The following is a 17,942-nucleotide window of genomic DNA, read 5'->3' as shown; positions in this document are numbered from 1 at the left end:
GAAGCAGAGTCCGCCGAGGGGAGGCGATGTCTCAGCGGCGTTGCAGACCCCCTCGGCCCCGGGGGCCCCGGACCAGGATAGGACGAGCGTGCGTGCCCCTAGCCGGCGGCCCACACTCATGCGCGGCTGATGGGCCGGGTCCCGCTCGCACACGCACACCGACAGGGTTCACGATTTGTTTTGATCGGCTTCGCAGCGATGCCACGTGGCAAGTGCAGACGCCAGCGACTCTCCAGGGGCGATGATGATCCCAACAGCGCTGTCGTTTGTTTTTTATTTTGTCGGGGGGGGCGGGGGTGAGACACGAAGCAGCTCAGCAGTGCTTCAAGGCAGAGAACTGGGCCCACCGTACGCACTTGGTTCAAAACGGCCCCCAAAGCGCTTTGCGAATGAGCCGCTGTCGACACGGAGCGTCTGTGGTTTTCCCTGAAGACAGGCTTGGCTGCAGCATCTATACCAACACGTGGCTCAAACTTCTTCTGCCTAAAGACAAAGTTTATGCAACAGGAACTTCATTAGAATAATTTAAAAACCGTCTCTCTGGAACCGCTACGGCCGTAAACGGCGCTGGTGAGCGCAGCAGCCCGCGGGCCGTCGGGAGCCACCCAGGGAAAGCCGCGGGGAGGCAGCGGCGTCTCTGGCCTCGAGGCGAAGGCACCGCCCCGTCCTGCCCGCCCGCACCAGGACTTGTCGCCTCCGGCCGCCGCGGCGGGTCAGGTATCCCGGGCCCCGGCACCTGCTCTGAAGCGCAGTCGGCTGAGAAGCCTCTGGTTTGCGCTTTGCGTGTTCAGAATCGGAGAGCTTCGTTGCAGCCTCCTCGTGGCCACGGGGTCAGAGTGCGCCTGACATCCCGCCTCCTGCTTTAGTGGAACACACCTCGCACACGTGTTCAGGGGCGAGTGTGGCCGCTCTCGCACGATGGGCCCCGGGACCCGAAGGCGACGCTGGCGGGGAAGCCTGCTGGCGCCCGGTCGGGGGTCCCAGGTGGGGTCCCTGCAGCCCCTGCCGGACGGTCCCCAGGGCGCAGACCTGGCTCCTCTGAGGCCGCCTGCACGGCCTGTGGCAGAGGCAGCGCGGGGGCGGCCGCGTGCAGTGGGCGCCGCCTGGGAGGGAAGCTGCGAGCGGTTCAGAGGAGCCGAGCCCCGGCCCGTGCCCCGGCGTGAGCTTGCGGCCTGTCTGCGGCGGAGGTCTCGGCGCCCGGCGCGCTCAGAGGGAAGCGGAGGCCGCTCCCGCGTCGCGGACGTTCTCTGAGGGCTCGCTCCCCGGGTCCTCGGGCATCGGGCCGGGGGTGCCCCATGCCACCTGCGGGGACGGGCAGCGAGGTCCTAACCTTGTGTGTCGTGCCCTGGAGTCTCCGTCACTGGCCCCTCTGAAACCAGAGGGATTTCTCAAGAGGATCACCGCAGACTCGTTCCTGAGCGGAACGTTCTGTGGGTCCCAGTGGGTGCTTTACGGAGTTGGCCCAGCGGACTTCAAGGGCAAATGTCATGATGAGTTTTACTTTGTAACTCGAGGTGTAGGAGCCTGAGGAGGTTCTCATGCCAGCCTGCGGCCCTATAGCCCCAGGGGCCCCACCGACCTGGTGGGGAGGGACCGGCGGCGGGGCCGGGTACGTGGGGCCGCTCGCCGAGGGGGCCTCTGGGCCGTCGTGCGCCCGGCGTGACCGTCATTGATGAGCAGCAGGGCCTGCGCGCCGGTGGAGGCCCGGGAGCGGGAGGCCGCCCTCTGGAGCCGCAGACACTCGGTCCGGCCTGCGGCAGCCGGGGAGACCCAGACTCCCCACGGCCGTGAGCCGGTGCTAGGTCCCGCCGAGGTGCAGGGGTGTGGGTGATGGGGGCCGGCACCTGCGGTGAGCCCGCCGCGCCCGGGGGACCAGGGAGACGGGAAGCCTGCGGGGAGGGACTCAGAATCCAATAAAGCAAGTTTAACTGACACGTGGCGTCGTCCAGCCTCTCACTGCGCACCCGGTTCTGGCTCAGAGCCGTGTTCATGGGACGCTGGTACAGTGAGGCCGCGTGCTCGCGGGCGGCTGCTTCCTCCTAAGTGTTTCTTCTCCTTTTCAAGGGAACGGTTTTCCTTGTCTCCCTAATATCCCTAAACCACTGAACTTCTCCATGGCATCTGTACTTTTAACCTGTCCGTGCTCTTAAATTTGATCGTCAGCTGTCCCTTGAAGGACCCCAGGTGTCAGATGAACCCGGCAAGGGCGTGCAGGTGGCTCATCCGGGCGTCTGTGGCCCCAGGGGTGGATGGGGTGGGAGGAGGGCACCGGGGGCCCCCCGCGGGCCAGGGCTGCCCGGGGGCTCGGGGTCCCTGCTGCTGGGCCGGGAGGTGGCTGTGCCTTTCTTGAAACGTGACGCGAGCGTAGGGGTGAGCAGAGCCGCCCCCCTACAGGGCGAGACCGGCCGGGCAGGGCGCAGGGGTGAGGGGTGGGAGCATCTTCCGCAGCCCGGGCAGCTGGTGCGTGGGGGTTACAGGTCGCCTCCAACATACCACGGAGGCTCAAGACCCGCTGTGCCGTGGCCGCGCTGGGCCTCGATGTTGGGGACCTTGGTCTGGACATTTGAGGTATCAGCAAATGGAGCCGTGAGCACGCTGGGCGGGTCTCCTGAGTCTGGGCCCTCGGGTGCCGCTGGCCTCGAGGGCAGACGGGGCAGGCTCTGTCGGCGGCCGTCGGCCTCTTCCGTGGCCGTGACCTCCGCTGACCCGGTGTCCCCTTCCTCCCTCTGCAGGACCGTGGTCATGCCCATCGCGAACGAGTTTGCCCCAGACGTGGTGCTCGTGTCATCAGGCTTTGACGCTGTGGAGGGCCACCCCACGCCCCTCGGCGGCTACAACCTCTCCGCCAAATGTAAGTCGGGTCTGCAGATGGCGCGGGAACACGGTCTGGATTCTGCTGTTGTTAGGATTAGGCGCCCTCTGTGTGCCGAGCCTCCCCTTCAACAGGAGGAAACCCTCCTCCTCGTGTCTTAGCAAAAACACAACAGGTGCCGGCTGCCCCAGAGCGCACAGGGCGCACAGCAGGACCGCACGGCATGGGCCGGGACACGCAGGGACGCTCTTGGGGTGGCCGTGCTCCCACACTGACCTCAGAGCCCTCCTGACCTGGGTGCGGGGTCCGGAGGGAGCCCTGTGCCCAGCAGCCCCCGCGTGCGGCCAGACTGTGCTGTGTGGGCTCGAGCCCCCTCGTGTACCGGCTCAGCTCGGCCGGGGTTCAGGCCCAGCTCCCCCGTGAAGCAGATGCCGCAACACGGCAAAGCCGGAGAATCAGGGGTTTCCCAGCGCAGGTAACAGTTGCATTTGCAGGACATCGAGGTCTGCCAGGTGTGGGGCAGTATCACGTCTGCAAACCAATGTCCACAGCGTAATCAAAGGTCACACTGTTGCGGAGATGTGCGACCCATCGTGAGTTTGAGGGGACTTGTGATCGCTGATCACCCTGACGTAGTGATGATAACGAGCAAGTTTGAAATATCGTGAGAATTAGCAAAACATGACGGAGGCAGAGTGCGCAGATGCTGAGGGAGAAGGCGGCCCCCGACTTGCTGGACTCCACGCTGCCGCCCGCCTTCCCGCTGTGAACGGCGCGGTCCGGGCGTCGCGGCGGCCTCGGGGGCCCTGTCACAGTTTCCATCAGAGACGCAGCCGCATCACTGCTGCCTTTGGGAGGTTTGAGCCTCACGGGCCTGCAGCCGCCAGGACGTGCCCCCAGCCCTGGGCCCCGGGTGCTGCTGCGGCTGCGACGGGGCCGCTGATCGGGGCGGCTCTAGTCCACGTCGGTCGGTCCTGGCGAGGATGGTCATCACCGTTAGCCGCCAGGCGCTTTCTGCGGGTGGGGGGACGTGGCGCAGGGGGCGCGCTGCGGTTGTTGGTGAAAGCCAGACACGCCGGTCACGGGGCGTGAGAGTCCAGAAGGGGCCCACACGGCGGTGCATGTGCCCACGAACGGACACGCACACACGTGTGCCCAGCACACTGCTGACCAGACCCCCGGGGTCTCTGGTCTCCAGGCCATGAGGGCGCAGCTGCAGGGCCGCACCCTCGCTCCCCCCGCTCCCCCCTCCGTGGTCCCAGCGTGCAGCCGAGGGGCTCCTCCCGGGGTCCCTTCCTTCCCCCAAACGAGATGATTTGCGGCATTATACAATCAAAGCATCAAAACCGTAATTCCTACTCTCAAACAGATCAAAAAGAATCCCAAACTGAAATTCTTCAATGAATTTATTACAATCAGACCTGGCTTCTATTATGTGTTTCGGAGCGCCGGCCCCCTGGGTCTCTGTAATGTGATGTAACGCGTTTCTGGGCGCTTTGATCGGCGGCCAGGCCTCGGCCCCGCGCCCGCCCGCGGCCCCGCTTGCATCTCCCGTTTCCTCTTGCAGGTTTCGGGTACCTGACGAAGCAGCTGATGGGCTTGGCTGGCGGCCGGATCGTTCTGGCCCTGGAGGGGGGCCACGACCTCACGGCCATCTGCGACGCCTCGGAAGCATGTGTTTCTGCTTTGCTGGGCAATGAGGTAGGAGGAGCCGGGGCCCAGGGCTGCTTGGTGCGCGGGCCCAGGGCCCAGACCCCAGACCCCAGGCCCCAGGCCCCAGGCCCGTGGGCTGCTGCATCTGCGCTCATCACCCGTAGTAGGACCGCTACCCGCTTGGGAGGCCATCCGATGAGGGGCAAGGCCGGGAGCCCTTTTCTCTGTAGGGTGGTTCAGGGGCCTGTTCTGCAGGTGCTCCCCTGCCCGTGGGTTAGGTGGAGAATATTCTAATCCAGCTTCTTTCTCTGCGGGCAGGCGGTTCTAAGGTAAGTTCTGGGGGCCGCGTCACTGCAGGTCTCACAGGCTGGGGCATGGAGCCCCGGTTCCCTGCTCCGAAGCCACAGCTGATCCCCAGGCTTGGGGCCCCCGCGCCCTGTCCCCAGTGAGGCTGCGGGACCAAGTCAGGGAGCCGCTGGCTTGCACGGCTGAGCTCAGACTGTCCGGCCGGGAGAGGGAGTGGAGGGCTCAAGGGAGACGGTCCTGGGAGCGTCCCATTCCGGAATGACACCGGCCCGGGGCCCCTTCCTCCCGGCTGTGCTCCCAGTGGGCAGAGCTGCCCGGCCGTGGGTGGATGGATGGACGGGTGTCGGGAGGGGGGTGCCGCCCGACGTATGCTCTGCAGCTCACCAAGCGGCTAAAGTTCATGACACAAAACTTACTGTAGCTTCCACTTTGATTTTCGGAAACCTGCTCTTCCTACAATTTCAAACCCATCCACAGGCTCCTGGACATGGGGTCACACACCCACCTCCCGATCCCCCGAAGGAGCGTGAGGCGGGTCCCGGCCCCTCACAGCACAGCTTGCCCGTGTTGCTGTGGCATTCCGTGCGGGTCCTTGCGGCAAGCCAGCTGCTGCCCGGGGTGGGGTGCGGTCAGAGCACCCTGGGTCCTGCCCCCCCTGCAGCAGCAGGTGCCTGCAGCCCACGTGGGGGACGCCCGGAGGCAGCCCACGAGCTCTGCTCCATGCCGTCCCGGGTTTACAGGTCCACAGTGTGCGAGGACACTCTCCCTAGGACAGGTTCCCTGGGTGTCCAGTGGGGTGCAGCTGTCCCTGTGCTGGCCACCCTCCTGCCAGTCCCCACCAAGATTCAGGGCAGCCCAAGTGACGAGGCCCTGATGGAGGGTGGAGGACACACACCCCAGGAGGACTGGCCACACCAGGACCCCATATGGCGGGAGCCCGAATGACCCCTGACCCCATATGGCAGGGGCCGCTTGTGGGGTGTCCTGGTGTCCAGTCCACAAGAAGGTTGGGAGAGCAGAGTGGCCCGGAGGATGGGTGCCAGGGAGGCCACGGGGGAGGGCGCCCCTCCCACTCGCTGCACTAACCCATCAGGAGACGCCAAGGCCAGAAGGCCCAGAAGCCCCGGGAAAGGGAGAGGTGGTGAGGGTACCAGCCGGTTCCCATGAGCAGGGCGGCCCCTGCTGACGCCCCTCACCCACCATAGACGCGTCCGTGGGGCTGCGTCCCTGCACTGTCTCAGCCGGGAAGCTTGAGCCGCAGCTCGGGTTCCTCCAGGAGGCACGTCCCTGAGAGCAGGTGCAGGCTCACCCCACGGCGGGGCCCACAAGGCATTTGAGGAGGGCTCGGTTTGGGAGATGCAAAGGGGGTTCAAGCAGGCCCTCGGAGGCACAGATTAAACGTGCATCCAACAAGACAGGGCGGGATGATGCCGCGTAGACAGGTCTCCAGGGAGGGGATGGAGGGCTCTGTCCTCGAGCCATTTGCAGTCGGTGGTGTTCCCTTTGTCTTGGGTCAAAGCAGCAGCAGGATGGGGTGCATGGCCCGTGCCCCTCCGGGCGCAGGGTGGACAGAGCTGACAACACGGCATTTGGGGGGCAGACGGGAGGTCCGAAGCCAAGTCCTGGCATCAGCCGTGCTTTAAGCTAAGTCACAAGCAGACCCGAGGGCCTGCGCGTGTCTCCCTCGCGGCCAGGTGGTCGGCAGCGCGCCGGACTCTCCTAGAATCGAACACCAGTGAGCGTCTTAAAGCGTCCAGGCCTCACGCACCCGTTCTGCACATCAGGCAGTCTTTTCCTCCTTTTCTTTGTTGGAGCTTAAAGGCAATTGAGTAATGCGTTCCACCCGGCCTGGAGCTTTCCGAGTAGTCCAGCCACTTATTTTAAAATAACAATAAAGACCGTAGCTCTCAGCTCAGGCCTGTTCCTGCTTCCTGGGTGTTTGCTCTCCTAACAGGAAGATGCTCTTGTGCTCAGCACATCAAAAAGCAGGAAGCACTAGTTTTATCAAGGTCTCTTAACACCTTCCTAATGCGGGAGAGTTGGGCCGGCCCCTCTCCTCGGCCCTGCAGGCTTTGAGGGCTGCACCAGTCTGCACCCACTCGCTGGGCCAGGCCAGGAGGGAGGAGGCAGATCCCCCCACCCCCACCCCCCCCTGCACCCCTGCACCCCTGCACCAACTCAGCCTGACGGCCGCTCGTCCACGCCCGTCGGGTCTGCCCGTCTGACACCCCCGCCTGCACACGCGCCCCCACCCGCGCTCGCGCTCCCAGCCAGGCTCGTCTCAGGCCAGCGGTGACCGTTTGGGTGACATGAGCCATGACTGACTCCCCGAAACCTCCGCAGGGGGTGGCGGGCCTGGGCCGTGTCCCCCTGGGCGCCACCGTGAGCGGCCGCAGACTCCGCAGGTCATTTGTGCCTCGGTGGCTTCCTTGCCGTCCTGCTGACCTTGCCCATTGCAGCCGTTCCAGAAACTCCACTTCCAGCTGCGGCGTCCTTTCTCTTTTCCAAACTTGGCTTCTGCTCCTTCTCCGTGTATTTTCTTTTTTTTTTTTTTTAATTTTTTTTTTTAATTTATTTATGATAGTCACACAGAGAGAGAGAGAGGCAGAGACACAGGCAGAGGGAGAAGCAGGCTCCATGCACCGGGAGCCCGATGTGGGATTCGATCCCGGGTCTCCAGGATCGCGCCCTGGGCCAAAGGCAGGCGCCAAACCGCTGCGCCACCCAGGGATCCCCTCCCTGTATTTTCTTTACGTCTTTCTCCGGATCCGCTCTCCTCTCTTGCTCACGGAGCGCCTCCTCGTTCTGGGGGCATCTGAGGCTGCGCGGGGCCCTCCCGTGTGCGGCGTTCTCATTGCTCTTCGTCTCCGAGCATCCCTGGTTTCCGCGGTCACCCCGCTGCCCCACGATCGGTCACTCGTTCAGTTTCCAACCTCAAGGCCGCGGCCCTCATCTGGTCCCAGCTTCTGACGGGCGGCGCTGAGCTAAGAACAGCGGGTGCGGTGGCATCGTGTCCTGGGGTGCCACCCCCCCCCCCCGGCGGCCAGAGCGCGGTCCGCCTGCGCAGACCTCTGTTCGCCCAGGCCCGTCCGCGGTGCCGCTCACGCTTGGAGTCTCCGCCGACTTCTGTGCCTGCCTGGGAAAGACGTGCCAGCCTGTCCTGCCGTGGCGCGACTGTCCACCCCGTGGTCCGGCCGCATCACCGCCCGCACGTCAAGCAACTTTACCGAACGTGCAGACTTCAAGTCGTCCTATCCTTTTGATGAACTGAAACCTTTATCCCCCGTGGCGGCCTCCTGTACGAGCAGCTCCGGCTTCCCGCTGACGGGCATCGTGCGGGGTGCCCGCGGCGTCCTGCCCTCCAGCCTCCCCGCTCCGAGACGCTTCCTGCGTAAATGGCACGAGGCTGGACGTCGTGCTGTTTCGCCGCCAGGCCACGGTCTGCCCTGGGCCTCACATTGCTCTGGTTGCTCCTTGTTCTCTGCTGCTTTGCTTTTCTCAGACGCTTTCCACGTCCGAGTCTGTGCCGCACGGGCCCCCTTCCGCCCACGTGGAGGCCCCCCCCGCGCCATCCGTTCCCTGCCGAGTGGGAAGACACGCGGCTCGTTGCTGCTCCCCGGCGGCGATCCTTGCAGGTGTTCACATGCACCCGTGACGTGGCCAGTGCCCCGTGGCCACCCAGACCCGGGGGGGGAGGTGCAGACCAAACCCTGCACGCCCGTCGGACGTGGGACACGGAGAAGCCACCCGCTTGCCCCCACTGACCGGTGCTGGCCCGAGTCCTGTGTGTCCATTCTCTCCGGCCCTCCCGGGGGTGTGCAGCCCCTGACCAGCCCCTCCGCCCTCTTTCCTTGTTTCTCCGTTTAAATGCACCGATTCGACACCATTCCTGTTGTTTCACGTGGTCCCTGTTCGCGCGGCCTCTCCTGCTTCTCGCTTCCCGCCGCTCAGACCACCGCCTGGGATCACTGTGCCTTCTGCACACCCCACATGTTTCCCGGGAGGGACGCGGTGTCAGCTTCCCCACGTCGCGATTTTATCCTCATTCTTTTTTTTTTATCTTTTAAAGAAGACTCCATACCCAGCCCCGAGCCCAGCGTGGGGGTGAACTCTCAACCCTGAGATCTCGACCTGAGCTGAGATCAAGGGTCCGACGAGCCCCCGGCCGCCCCGCCCTCGGTGTTGACTGACCGGCTCACTGTCCTGGGCTGACAGCCCTTGTCTCTGGGGCTTTGACGGCCACGCCCATCCTTCCTGTCCTGTCCTTGGCCGTGTCCCCCCCCCCCCCCGTCCCCTGCTCTGCGGCTGCGCCCTGACGGACCCAGGCAGGCAGGTGCTTCAGGCATGACTCTTCCTGCCCGGGTCCCGTCCCCTCTCCCCCTGCCCCGGGACACCGAGCAGACGGACCCAACCCGCTCGCTCCCCTCGTCCCCGGCGCATTCAGGGTCATTGCTGCCGCGGCTGTGATTTCATTCGCAGACGTTCTCCTGGGCCGGCTTTAAATCGTCCGCTTCGGTTCAGTAATCCTGCGTCCGTATCTTACTTCTGATACTCACTAATCATTTACCTTGTAGTTTAAAACTGATCATTTCAGTGACCGTGGTCTTTGAGGATCTAAACCTGCCGTTTTTTTACTAGACTTCTAACTCCGGGCAGCGCTGGCTCGGATGCTTTGCCTCGGTGCCGCGTGACCGCGTGGGCCTGGGTCCCAGCCTGGGTCGCCCGCGTGAGAACGTCCCCAGGTCCACCCGCCCTCCCACGGCCGCCCTTGCCGTGTCGGGGCCCCGCCCAGGACCCCACTGTGCGTCCAACCGTTCGTGCCCGCGCCCTCTCAGGCTGCCCTGGGTTGTCATTTTTGGAGTATTGACAGTTGTCAGCAATCAGGCACGGCTCGCGGCTATGCTGCAGAAGAGCCCTCGTGCTCGTCCTGTTTTCCCTTGTGCTGGAAGCGGGGCGGGGGACCCGGGCGCAGTGCCCTCCTCTGTCCGGGCCCGTGCCGGGCGCGCAGCTTCTCTCTGGGGACGTGAACCGCGAGCGCTTGCATAGAGCAGCGTCGGCTGCCTTCCCCGTCGAGCCGGCTTCTCCCCCCTTCCATGCGGCCCGTTGCAGGGAGGCCGGGGCTGCGGCTCGGCTCCTGCCCGAGGAGACAGGGTGGAGGTCGGAAGGGGCTAGGCGACAGCTGTCGGGGAGGGGCTGGGTACCCGAGGCATCTCAGATGCTTCTCGAGGAACGCGTGTCTCCTCCCGGTACGTGTTCGGGCACTGACTCCCCCCCGCACGGCCGCTGGCCCCTCCAGCCCGAGTCTCCGCCCCTCCGCGTGGCCGTCCCCCGCCTGGGAAGCCGCGCTTGCCCCGGAGCCTGGGTCCTCTGCCCGAGACCCCCCTTGTCTCTCCTGAGCCCCGCCCGTGCCGGCCGACTCCCGTGTTTCATGATGTGTGCGGCCGGGGACTCAGCCCTTGGAACCCAACTGGCCACACTGGCGGGTGGCCCGCAGGGGGCCAGGCGCCTCCCGAGAGGGTGCACGGCTGCTCCGCACATCGCGGCCCTCCGCTGACGGCGGAACCTGCCCATTCCCAGGGAGACCCTGGCCCGTCCCTGCCCGCAGAGCCCAGGGTCAGAACAGACCCCCCCACCGGTTGTCCCTGCGGGCAGCTCGGGGCGCGTGGGGGGCCGTGGCCGTTGTCGTGCAGGCCTGTCCCGGGATGCGTGACCGCCCTGGGCAGCTTCCAGCTTCCTTCCGGAACCCAGCAGATCTCCCCCAGTTTTGTAGGCTTGTCTAGTAATTTAAAGATCTTTAAAATTACTTTTGTGTTTTCATGATGTATCCCCGTGAGCGTGCTTAGGTGTCGTGTGGAGGACGCCCGGTGTCCCCTGCGGCTTCCGTCCCGTCCTCTGCCGTCCACACCGACCGGAAAACTGGGAGCACAGGCCCCCCTCAGAGATTCCCCTCACTTTCTTCTTTCTTTTACCTTTTCCCCCATTTTTGGAAGAACACCATCGACAGGATGACCAAGCATTCTTACGTGTAAGACTAGGGATGTGAAAGTGGTATTTCCAGAAAGCAGTCATTGTTTCCCTAGTGTTACGGGGTGGTGTAGACGGGGTCTCAGTGGGTTCCAAGCAGACGTCCTTGCCCACCAGCCCGCTCCTGGATGCGGTGTCCGCTCAGCCGGGAGCTCACGAGCACACCTGACAGTCTCCCGAGAAGAAGACCTCAAAGAAAATAAATCCACTTCCGTTTTTTAAAAAATTGTACAGGGGATGCCCAGGTGGCTCAGCAGCTTAGCGCCTACCTTCAGCCGAGGGCATGACCCCGGGGTCCCGGGATCGAGTCCCACATCGGGCTCCCTGCATGGGGCCTGCTTCTCCCTCTGCCTGTGTCTCTGCCTCTCTCTCTCTCTGTGTGTGTGTGTGTGTGTATGTGTGTCTCGCGAATAAATAAATAAAATCTTTAAAAAATAATGATAAAAAAATAAAAAAAGTCGTACAGTAAATAGCAAAGCCACATTTGGCTGCTGCTGCTTTTCTGCCCGTAAATACACTCAAGAAACCGACGCTGACTTCAAACCTCCCTGAACAGAACACGTGCGGGGATTATGTCGACATCCGTCACGTTTACTGTGTATTTGTATATTTTTTTCTAGCTTGATCCTCTCCCAGAAAAGGTTTTACAGCAGAGACCCAACGCTAACGCTGTCCGGTCCATGGAGAAAGTCATTGAGATCCACAGTGAGTTGTGTGGGCCACGTGCTCGGCGGGGAGCCCCAGGGGTGAGGGATGACCCAGGTCACTGAGGTCGCGGTGTAGGTGGGTCTCCCGGTGCTCCCCAGATGCAGGTCCCCACCAGCCGCCCTGCTGACGAGCCCCCGTGTGTGCGAGCAAACACCGAGCGGCCGGCCCCCACACGCTCCCCTGGCGCTGCGGCCCCCTCGTCTCCTCCCCCTCGCGCCGGGCCGTCCTGTGCTCCGCTCTCTGGAGTCGGGGGCAGCCCCGCTCTCACGGCCCCCCCATCCCCCCAGCCGGTGCCCCTGCCTCGGGGAGGACTCGACTCCAGGAGCCCCGCCTTTGCGAGCCCGTAGCCTGGGTGCTGCCTGGCTTCCTCTCCTGCAACAGGTGCTTTTAAAGGTGCCAGTGAGGAGTCAGGCTTGAGCCGGGGGAGGCCCAGTAACCCAGCCCCTCCCCGCCCCCCCCCCGCAGGCCAGTACTGGCGCTCCCTGCCGCGCCTCTGCTCCACGGTGGGGCACTCTCTGGTAGAGGCCCAGAAGTGCGAGAACGAGGAAGCCGAGACTGTCACCGCCATGGCCTCGCTGTCCGTGGGCGTGAAGCCCGCCGAGAAGAGGTGAGCGCCTCCGCCCCCACCCCCGGCGGGCCCTTCTGCCTGCAGGACCACCCTCTGCAGGCACCCAGGCCTCTGCTGTCCTGTGGGCATGTGCCTTCTCTACTGGGCCCTGCCTCCTGCTTGGGCATCCCAGGGAGGGATGGTCGGGTGTGGGGGGAGGGATGGGGGGATGGACGGGAGAGGGATGCAAGGATGGAGGGGGAAGGATGGAGGGATGCGGGGGGAGGGATGGAGGGATGGAGGGGGAAGGTCTATGGGGATGGAGGGGGAAAGATGGAGGGATGCAGGGGGAAGGGATGCAGGGATGGAGGGGGGAGGGATGTAGGGATGGGGGAAAGATGGAGGGATGCAGGGGAGAGGGATGGAGAGGGGGAAGGATGCACGGGGGAATGAGGGGAGAGGGATGCAGGGGGAAGGGATGGAAGGATAGAGGGGGAAGGATGCAGGGATGGAGTGGAGAGGGATGCAGGGGGAGGGATGGGGCAGGGCTGCAGGGATGGAGGGGGAGAGATACAGGGGTGGAGGAGGGCGGGGAGGGATGGCGGGTTGGCAGGCAGGTGCCGGGCCCCACGGTGGACGCGGGCTGCAGGGCCTCCTCTTTCCAGGGTGAAAGGCCCGTGGGAACCCTCGAAGAGCCTTCGCTCTGGGGCAGGGGCGGGGGGTGCAGGGGCGGGCGGCCCTCCGGGTGGCCCTGGCCTCACGCCGCGGCCCTCTGTCTCTCGCCCGGCGCCGCCGCAGACCCGACGAGGAGCCCATGGAAGAGGAGCCGCCCCTGTAGCCGCCCGCCGAGCTGCGGGTCTCTTGTTTGTTTGTCCCCGTCTTGAAGCTCCGCCAAGAGCGGCTCCCGTTTGTGTGCGGCCTGCCCGCGTCCGCGAGCGAGCGCGGCTGGAGCAGCAGCGGGAGGCCTCTGCCCGACGGGGCGGCCCAGCGCGGACCGGGACCCACGCCGGCCGAGCAGACGCACAGACACACGCGAGGCCGGGCTCTCGGCTCCCTCGACGGAGGCCGCGGAGGAAGGAAGCCTGTGGCGGCTCGCGGCAGAGCTGCCCACTTCGTGGCCACGAGGGAAGGAAAACGAAAAATCAAAGATCTAATAATACAAAACGGACTCGATGAAAACTGGTGCTCACAGTTGATTATTACCCACAATTCCACAGTCTCCGTGTAAACCACTCGACTCATCCTGTAGCTTCTTTTTTTTGTTCGAGAGAACGTTTTCTGGGCTCCGGCCGCGACCGGGCGCCACAGCGGCGCGGCGGGGCCCACGGGGCCGCGGGGTCCGCGACGGGCGGGGGCCGGAGCGGGCGCGCGTGCAAGGGGAAGACGGGACACACGCAGAAACGTGAGCCTGCGGGAACTGGCTTTGGTTTCTCGAAGCCATCGGAAGATGCGAGTTTGTGCCTTTTTTTTATTGCTCTGATGGATTTTTGTGGCTGGGTTTTCTGACGTCTGAGGAACAATGCCTTAAGAAAAAATAAACAGCAGGAATTGGTGGGACAGTTTCCTGTGGCTGCGCGCTGGCCCGGGGCGGGGGCGGGGCGGGCTTGCTTAGTGCTGTTTAAGAGGAACGGAGGTAGTTCCAGCAAAGTGGCAAATACTGTTGGGGGTTTTGAAGTCCAACAAATTTTAAACGAATCCAAAGTGTTCTTTTTCTCGTACATCCTATAACAATTGAGCATCTCCATTTGGTCGTGAAGCATGTCCTAGGCACACTTCCAGTGTTATGATCGGAATGCTTTTTATTAAAAGCAAGTAGCATGAAGTATTGCTTAAATTTTAGGTATAAATAAATATATATATGTATAATATATATTCCAATGTATTCCAAGCTAAGAAACTTGATTCTTATGAAATCTTGATAAAATATTTATAATGCATTTATAGAAAAAAAAAAGAAGTATATATATATAATAAATGCAGATCGTAAAGGTCCCTGGCGAATGAATGACTTGTGAATCAGACATCAAGGTGCTTATGGAAAGGGATCTCGTTTGAAACTCACGTATTTTTGAACTCCGGATTGGATAGCTTTCAGATCGCCAACACGTTCGCCACTGGGCAACTACCTGGCAGGTGTGTGCTCTCCTTCTGCTCCTTTCGGACAGGACCCCCCCCTCCCGCTCCGAGCCTCCATGCACATATGTACCTAATGAGTTTTTATAGCAAAGGATATAAATTTGCTGTTGATTTTTGTATGAATTTTTCACAAGGAGATCCTGAATAAGCATTGTTTTGTGAACTTTTACACTTTTTTTTTTCTCGCCATTTAGCAGTTTCCTGAATGGTAATAATGTCTAAAACTTCTTTCTTTCTAAATTCTTGCTTGTACATTTTTTTTTAAAAAAAAAAAAACAACTTTTAAAGGGTTTTTATTATTATTATTATTGTTGTTGTTGTTGTTGTTTTCATTTTCGTTTATTTTTGTACAGCGAGCAGCGTTCTGCCGCGCACGGGACGGCCATCAGCCTGTTTCCAGAAAGTTGAGCTCGCGCGGGAAGGGGGCCGAGCGGTCACGGCGGCTGCGTCCAGAGCAGGGGCTTTCCTTGGAGTATTAGGAGGAGGCGGTGGGGAGGCTCGCAGGGCGCCCGCCTGACGCCCCGGGGCTCCGGCACCCGCGGGACTCCCGTCTAAACTTCTCTGACCACGTGGTCGGGATACGCGTTTTCAATTGTTTTCCAAAGACCTTTTACAGCATGTCCGCACTGCATGGGGCCGGAGCGAGGCCCACCCGTGCGCGGGGTTTTCCCGCCACGGCCGCACGGCCGGGAGCTGCACCCCCCCAGGTTTTGGGGCCCGAGCCCGCGGGGAGCCGGGGGCCCTTGCCGCCTGGCGAGCTGCAGGGCCAGCCCCGGGTCCTCCCGGCCAGCCGGTCTTCGTTCCTGCCGCCCTGACGGTAACCGCCCGCCACTTTGTACTTGAAGCCACCAGTTTCATTCCAAAGGATGCCCGGGCCCGGTGCCCCCGCGGGAGCGAGCCCCGGCCAGGTCCCCGATCGGTCGCGTACCCAGGGTAGCTTCCGGAGGAGACCGATGCGGCCGGGCTGTGGGCCAAACGAATCCAGATCCTTGGATCGGCTGGGTCGGCGGCGGCTGGCGGTCAGGCCCAGGGCGGGAGCCCGAGAGCAGGCTGGCAAGGGTCTTGGGGCGCCTGGGGCCTCCTCCCCCCCCCCGGCCTCCCTCTTTGCTCCGCGGCCCACGTTGGCGGGAGCTGGGGGCGCGGGGAGCCAGCTCGGCCGCCCGGGGGGTGCAGAGCGGTGGCGGGCCCGGCCCCCGGCCCCGACCCCGCAGCCCGTGGCTCTTAGGGAGGAAGCGGTCACGTCACGCTTTTCACCATAGACGGGCCGAGGGGTGGTCGGTGGGGGCGACCCCGGCCGGGACGCTGGCGGCACGTGGATTTGTCCGTGCACTCCAGTGCCACAGACGCGCTCGAAGCATTACCGTGTAGCCTTTTCTTTTCTTTGACGACACACTCAGCCCTTCCCGGCGGCCGCCAGGGCCCACGGCGGTGTCGCGCCCCAGGGTCCGCCCGTCCCGCCTCCCCTCTCCGGCCCCGGCACCTTTAGCCTTTTTCTTCTTTTGCAAAGGCCTCGGGGGCACCGGCCAGGGGTCAGCGAGCGAGCACTTTACGTCCCTTCGCGGGGAACCCCACGATGCCGCCGGGCCGCGCGGCGCCCGCCCTTTCGGCTCCCGCCACGCCGTGCCCGAGCCCCACCAGCAGGCGGCCGCCCCCCACCCCCGCCCCGGCTCCGAAGGGCCACTGGGTCAGAGTGTTTCGGTTTTTCTCCACTTGTTTTAAAAGTCTGTTTCCAGAGGAAGGACCGTCGGGCGTGGCTCGGACACGAAGGCCACGCCGCCGGCGGAGTTTGTTGGTTTTACTTTTCGATCAGAACATTCCTTCTTTACTGGTCACAGCCATGTGCTCATTCCATTCTTTTTGTAGACTTTCGGGCCCGTGCGTTTTATGGGCATTGATACATATATAAATATATATATATAAACATATATGAATATATTTTTTTAAGTTCCTACACCTGGAGGTTGCATGGACTGTACGACCGGCATGTCTTTATATTGTACACAGATTTTGCACGCCAGACTCGGCAGCTTTGGGGAAGAAGAAAAAAAAAATGCCTTTTTTTGCCCCCCCCTCCCACGACATTTGCAGACACAAAAGATGGAGATTTTTCTGTAAAACGACATGAAACCTTGAAGGAGAGTGGGGGAGGGGGAAAACGTTTGCGTCTTACCGAACTTATTCTTAAGAAATTGTACTTTTTATTGTAAGAGAACTAAAAAGGACTACTTACACCTTTGTCATATTAAGAAGAAAAGTTTATCTAGCACTTGTGACCTACCAATAATAGAGTTTATTGTATTTATGTGGAAACAGTGTTTTAGGGAAACGACACAGAATTCGAAGCGAACTGCCTGTCTCTCTTCAGCTGACTCGGAGGCATCTGTCTTGTTCCGTTTTCGTTTATTCCCCTTGGTCTCGCACAGGGCGCGGCGGCCGGCGGCCCCCCGGGAGCGCCCCCACGCACCGCCGCGCGGACTCTCGTGGCCCTTGGGTGCCGTGTGGCCAAGACTTGACCTCCCGCCGCGCAGCCGTGGACCGCGCGAGCCCCGCCTCGACCGGAGGCCGCCCCTTCCCTGCGGCGCGGAGCCGTGGGCGCGGCCCACCCGACGCGGAGCCTCCCGCGTGCAAGACGGAGGAGGCGGACGGTTTCTGTTTGTCCGGGTTCCGGGGGGGTGTGCTCCATAGTGGAGGCGCTATTTTCCAGTTTCTGAGACATATATATAATATATACAAGGGGGCGCTGACCCCGTTCACCCAAGAGCTTCTCACGGGCGGGTCGCGACGCCGCGGCCACGCGGGGACGGCCACCTGTTTCTTCTGTAATGTAACCCGTTCCCTTTGGTCGTCTGGACCTTCCAGCGGTTCTTTCTTTTTGCTCCGTGGAGTTGGAGATTTCGTTCTCGGTTTTCTCATTTCTCGTTCTGTTCTGTGTGGGCGGGTTTCCCCCGACGACGGTGTCCTCCTCCGACGGCCGACTCCGCTCCACTTCACCCGGAGTCCAGCGTTTTGTACCTCATCTGACAGCTTGTTGCTCTTGTGGTGTAAATAAAACAGCATCTCTGGTTCCTGCCGTGTGCTCGCGTCCTTGCTGCCTCGCGCCGGGGCCCCGCGGGCGGTGGCGGGTCGGGAATTCGCGGACACCCACGCACCTGGGCCCCTGGCACCCTTTGCCTGCATGACCAGGTGCCGTGGGCAGGTCCTCACCGCACCGTCCTTGCACCATCTTCTTCCCCTAAACACTCTGGGGCCCCCCCACGGGGCGGGTCTGCAAACCCCACCTCGGCCACCCAGCAGCCCCCTGCCACCCCCAGGGACCACCCCGCTCCCCCAGCCAAGGCCACACCCCTCTGGGCCCCCACGTTCAGTGACGGCCAGTTGGGAGGGCGGGCGGGTGGAGGCCGGCTTCCTGGCCCCACCGTGGACATCAGGGTCCCCTCCCCTCGTGGTGGGTTCCTGCTTCACAGCCGGGCTTCTCCCTCCACCGGGCCGACTCCTCCAGGGACATCGTGGGTCTGATGGGCCGGATGCCGGTCAGGCCGTCTGCGGGCTCACGTGGGGGCCCCACTCCCCGGCACACTCCGCCGGGCGTTGGCAGGCCTCCTCCACCATGTAGGCCGCTCCCCGGGAGGCGGCCCCACGCCAGGCCCCCCGCTGCCCCCGTGGTGTGTCGAGGCACAGGAGCCAGGCTGACCCCGCCGAGGCCTGGCCTCACTCACTACGACGTGAGCTCTGAGCCTGCGAGGGTCACCCCACGTC

At 62.9% G+C, this 17,942-nt stretch overlaps 1 protein-coding gene across 10 annotated transcripts in view; it reads left to right on the top strand.

The window, feature by feature from the left end:
- HDAC4 (histone deacetylase 4) overlaps positions 1 to 17,251 on the top strand; it is a 273,029-nt gene extending 255,778 nt beyond the window's left edge. For all 10 annotated transcript variants that reach the window (XM_049101240.1, XM_025463635.3, XM_025463633.3 and 7 more), the window contains 5 exons: positions 2,733 to 2,851; positions 4,380 to 4,513; positions 11,416 to 11,500; positions 11,969 to 12,110; positions 12,849 to 17,251. In XM_049101240.1, coding sequence (XP_048957197.1) covers positions 2,733 to 2,851; positions 4,380 to 4,513; positions 11,416 to 11,500; positions 11,969 to 12,110; positions 12,849 to 12,888 — 520 coding nt within the window. In that variant the 3' untranslated portion in view covers positions 12,889 to 17,251. The remainder of the gene's footprint in view (positions 1 to 2,732; positions 2,852 to 4,379; positions 4,514 to 11,415; positions 11,501 to 11,968; positions 12,111 to 12,848) is intronic.
- The last annotated feature ends 691 nt before the right edge of the window (positions 17,252 to 17,942 follow it).

The sequence above is a fragment of the Canis lupus genome, chromosome 25 (genome assembly GCF_003254725.2).
Source record: "Canis lupus dingo isolate Sandy chromosome 25, ASM325472v2, whole genome shotgun sequence".
Lineage (NCBI taxonomy): Eukaryota > Metazoa > Chordata > Mammalia > Carnivora > Canidae > Canis > Canis lupus.
This window is presented reverse-complemented; position numbering and strand designations above follow the sequence as displayed.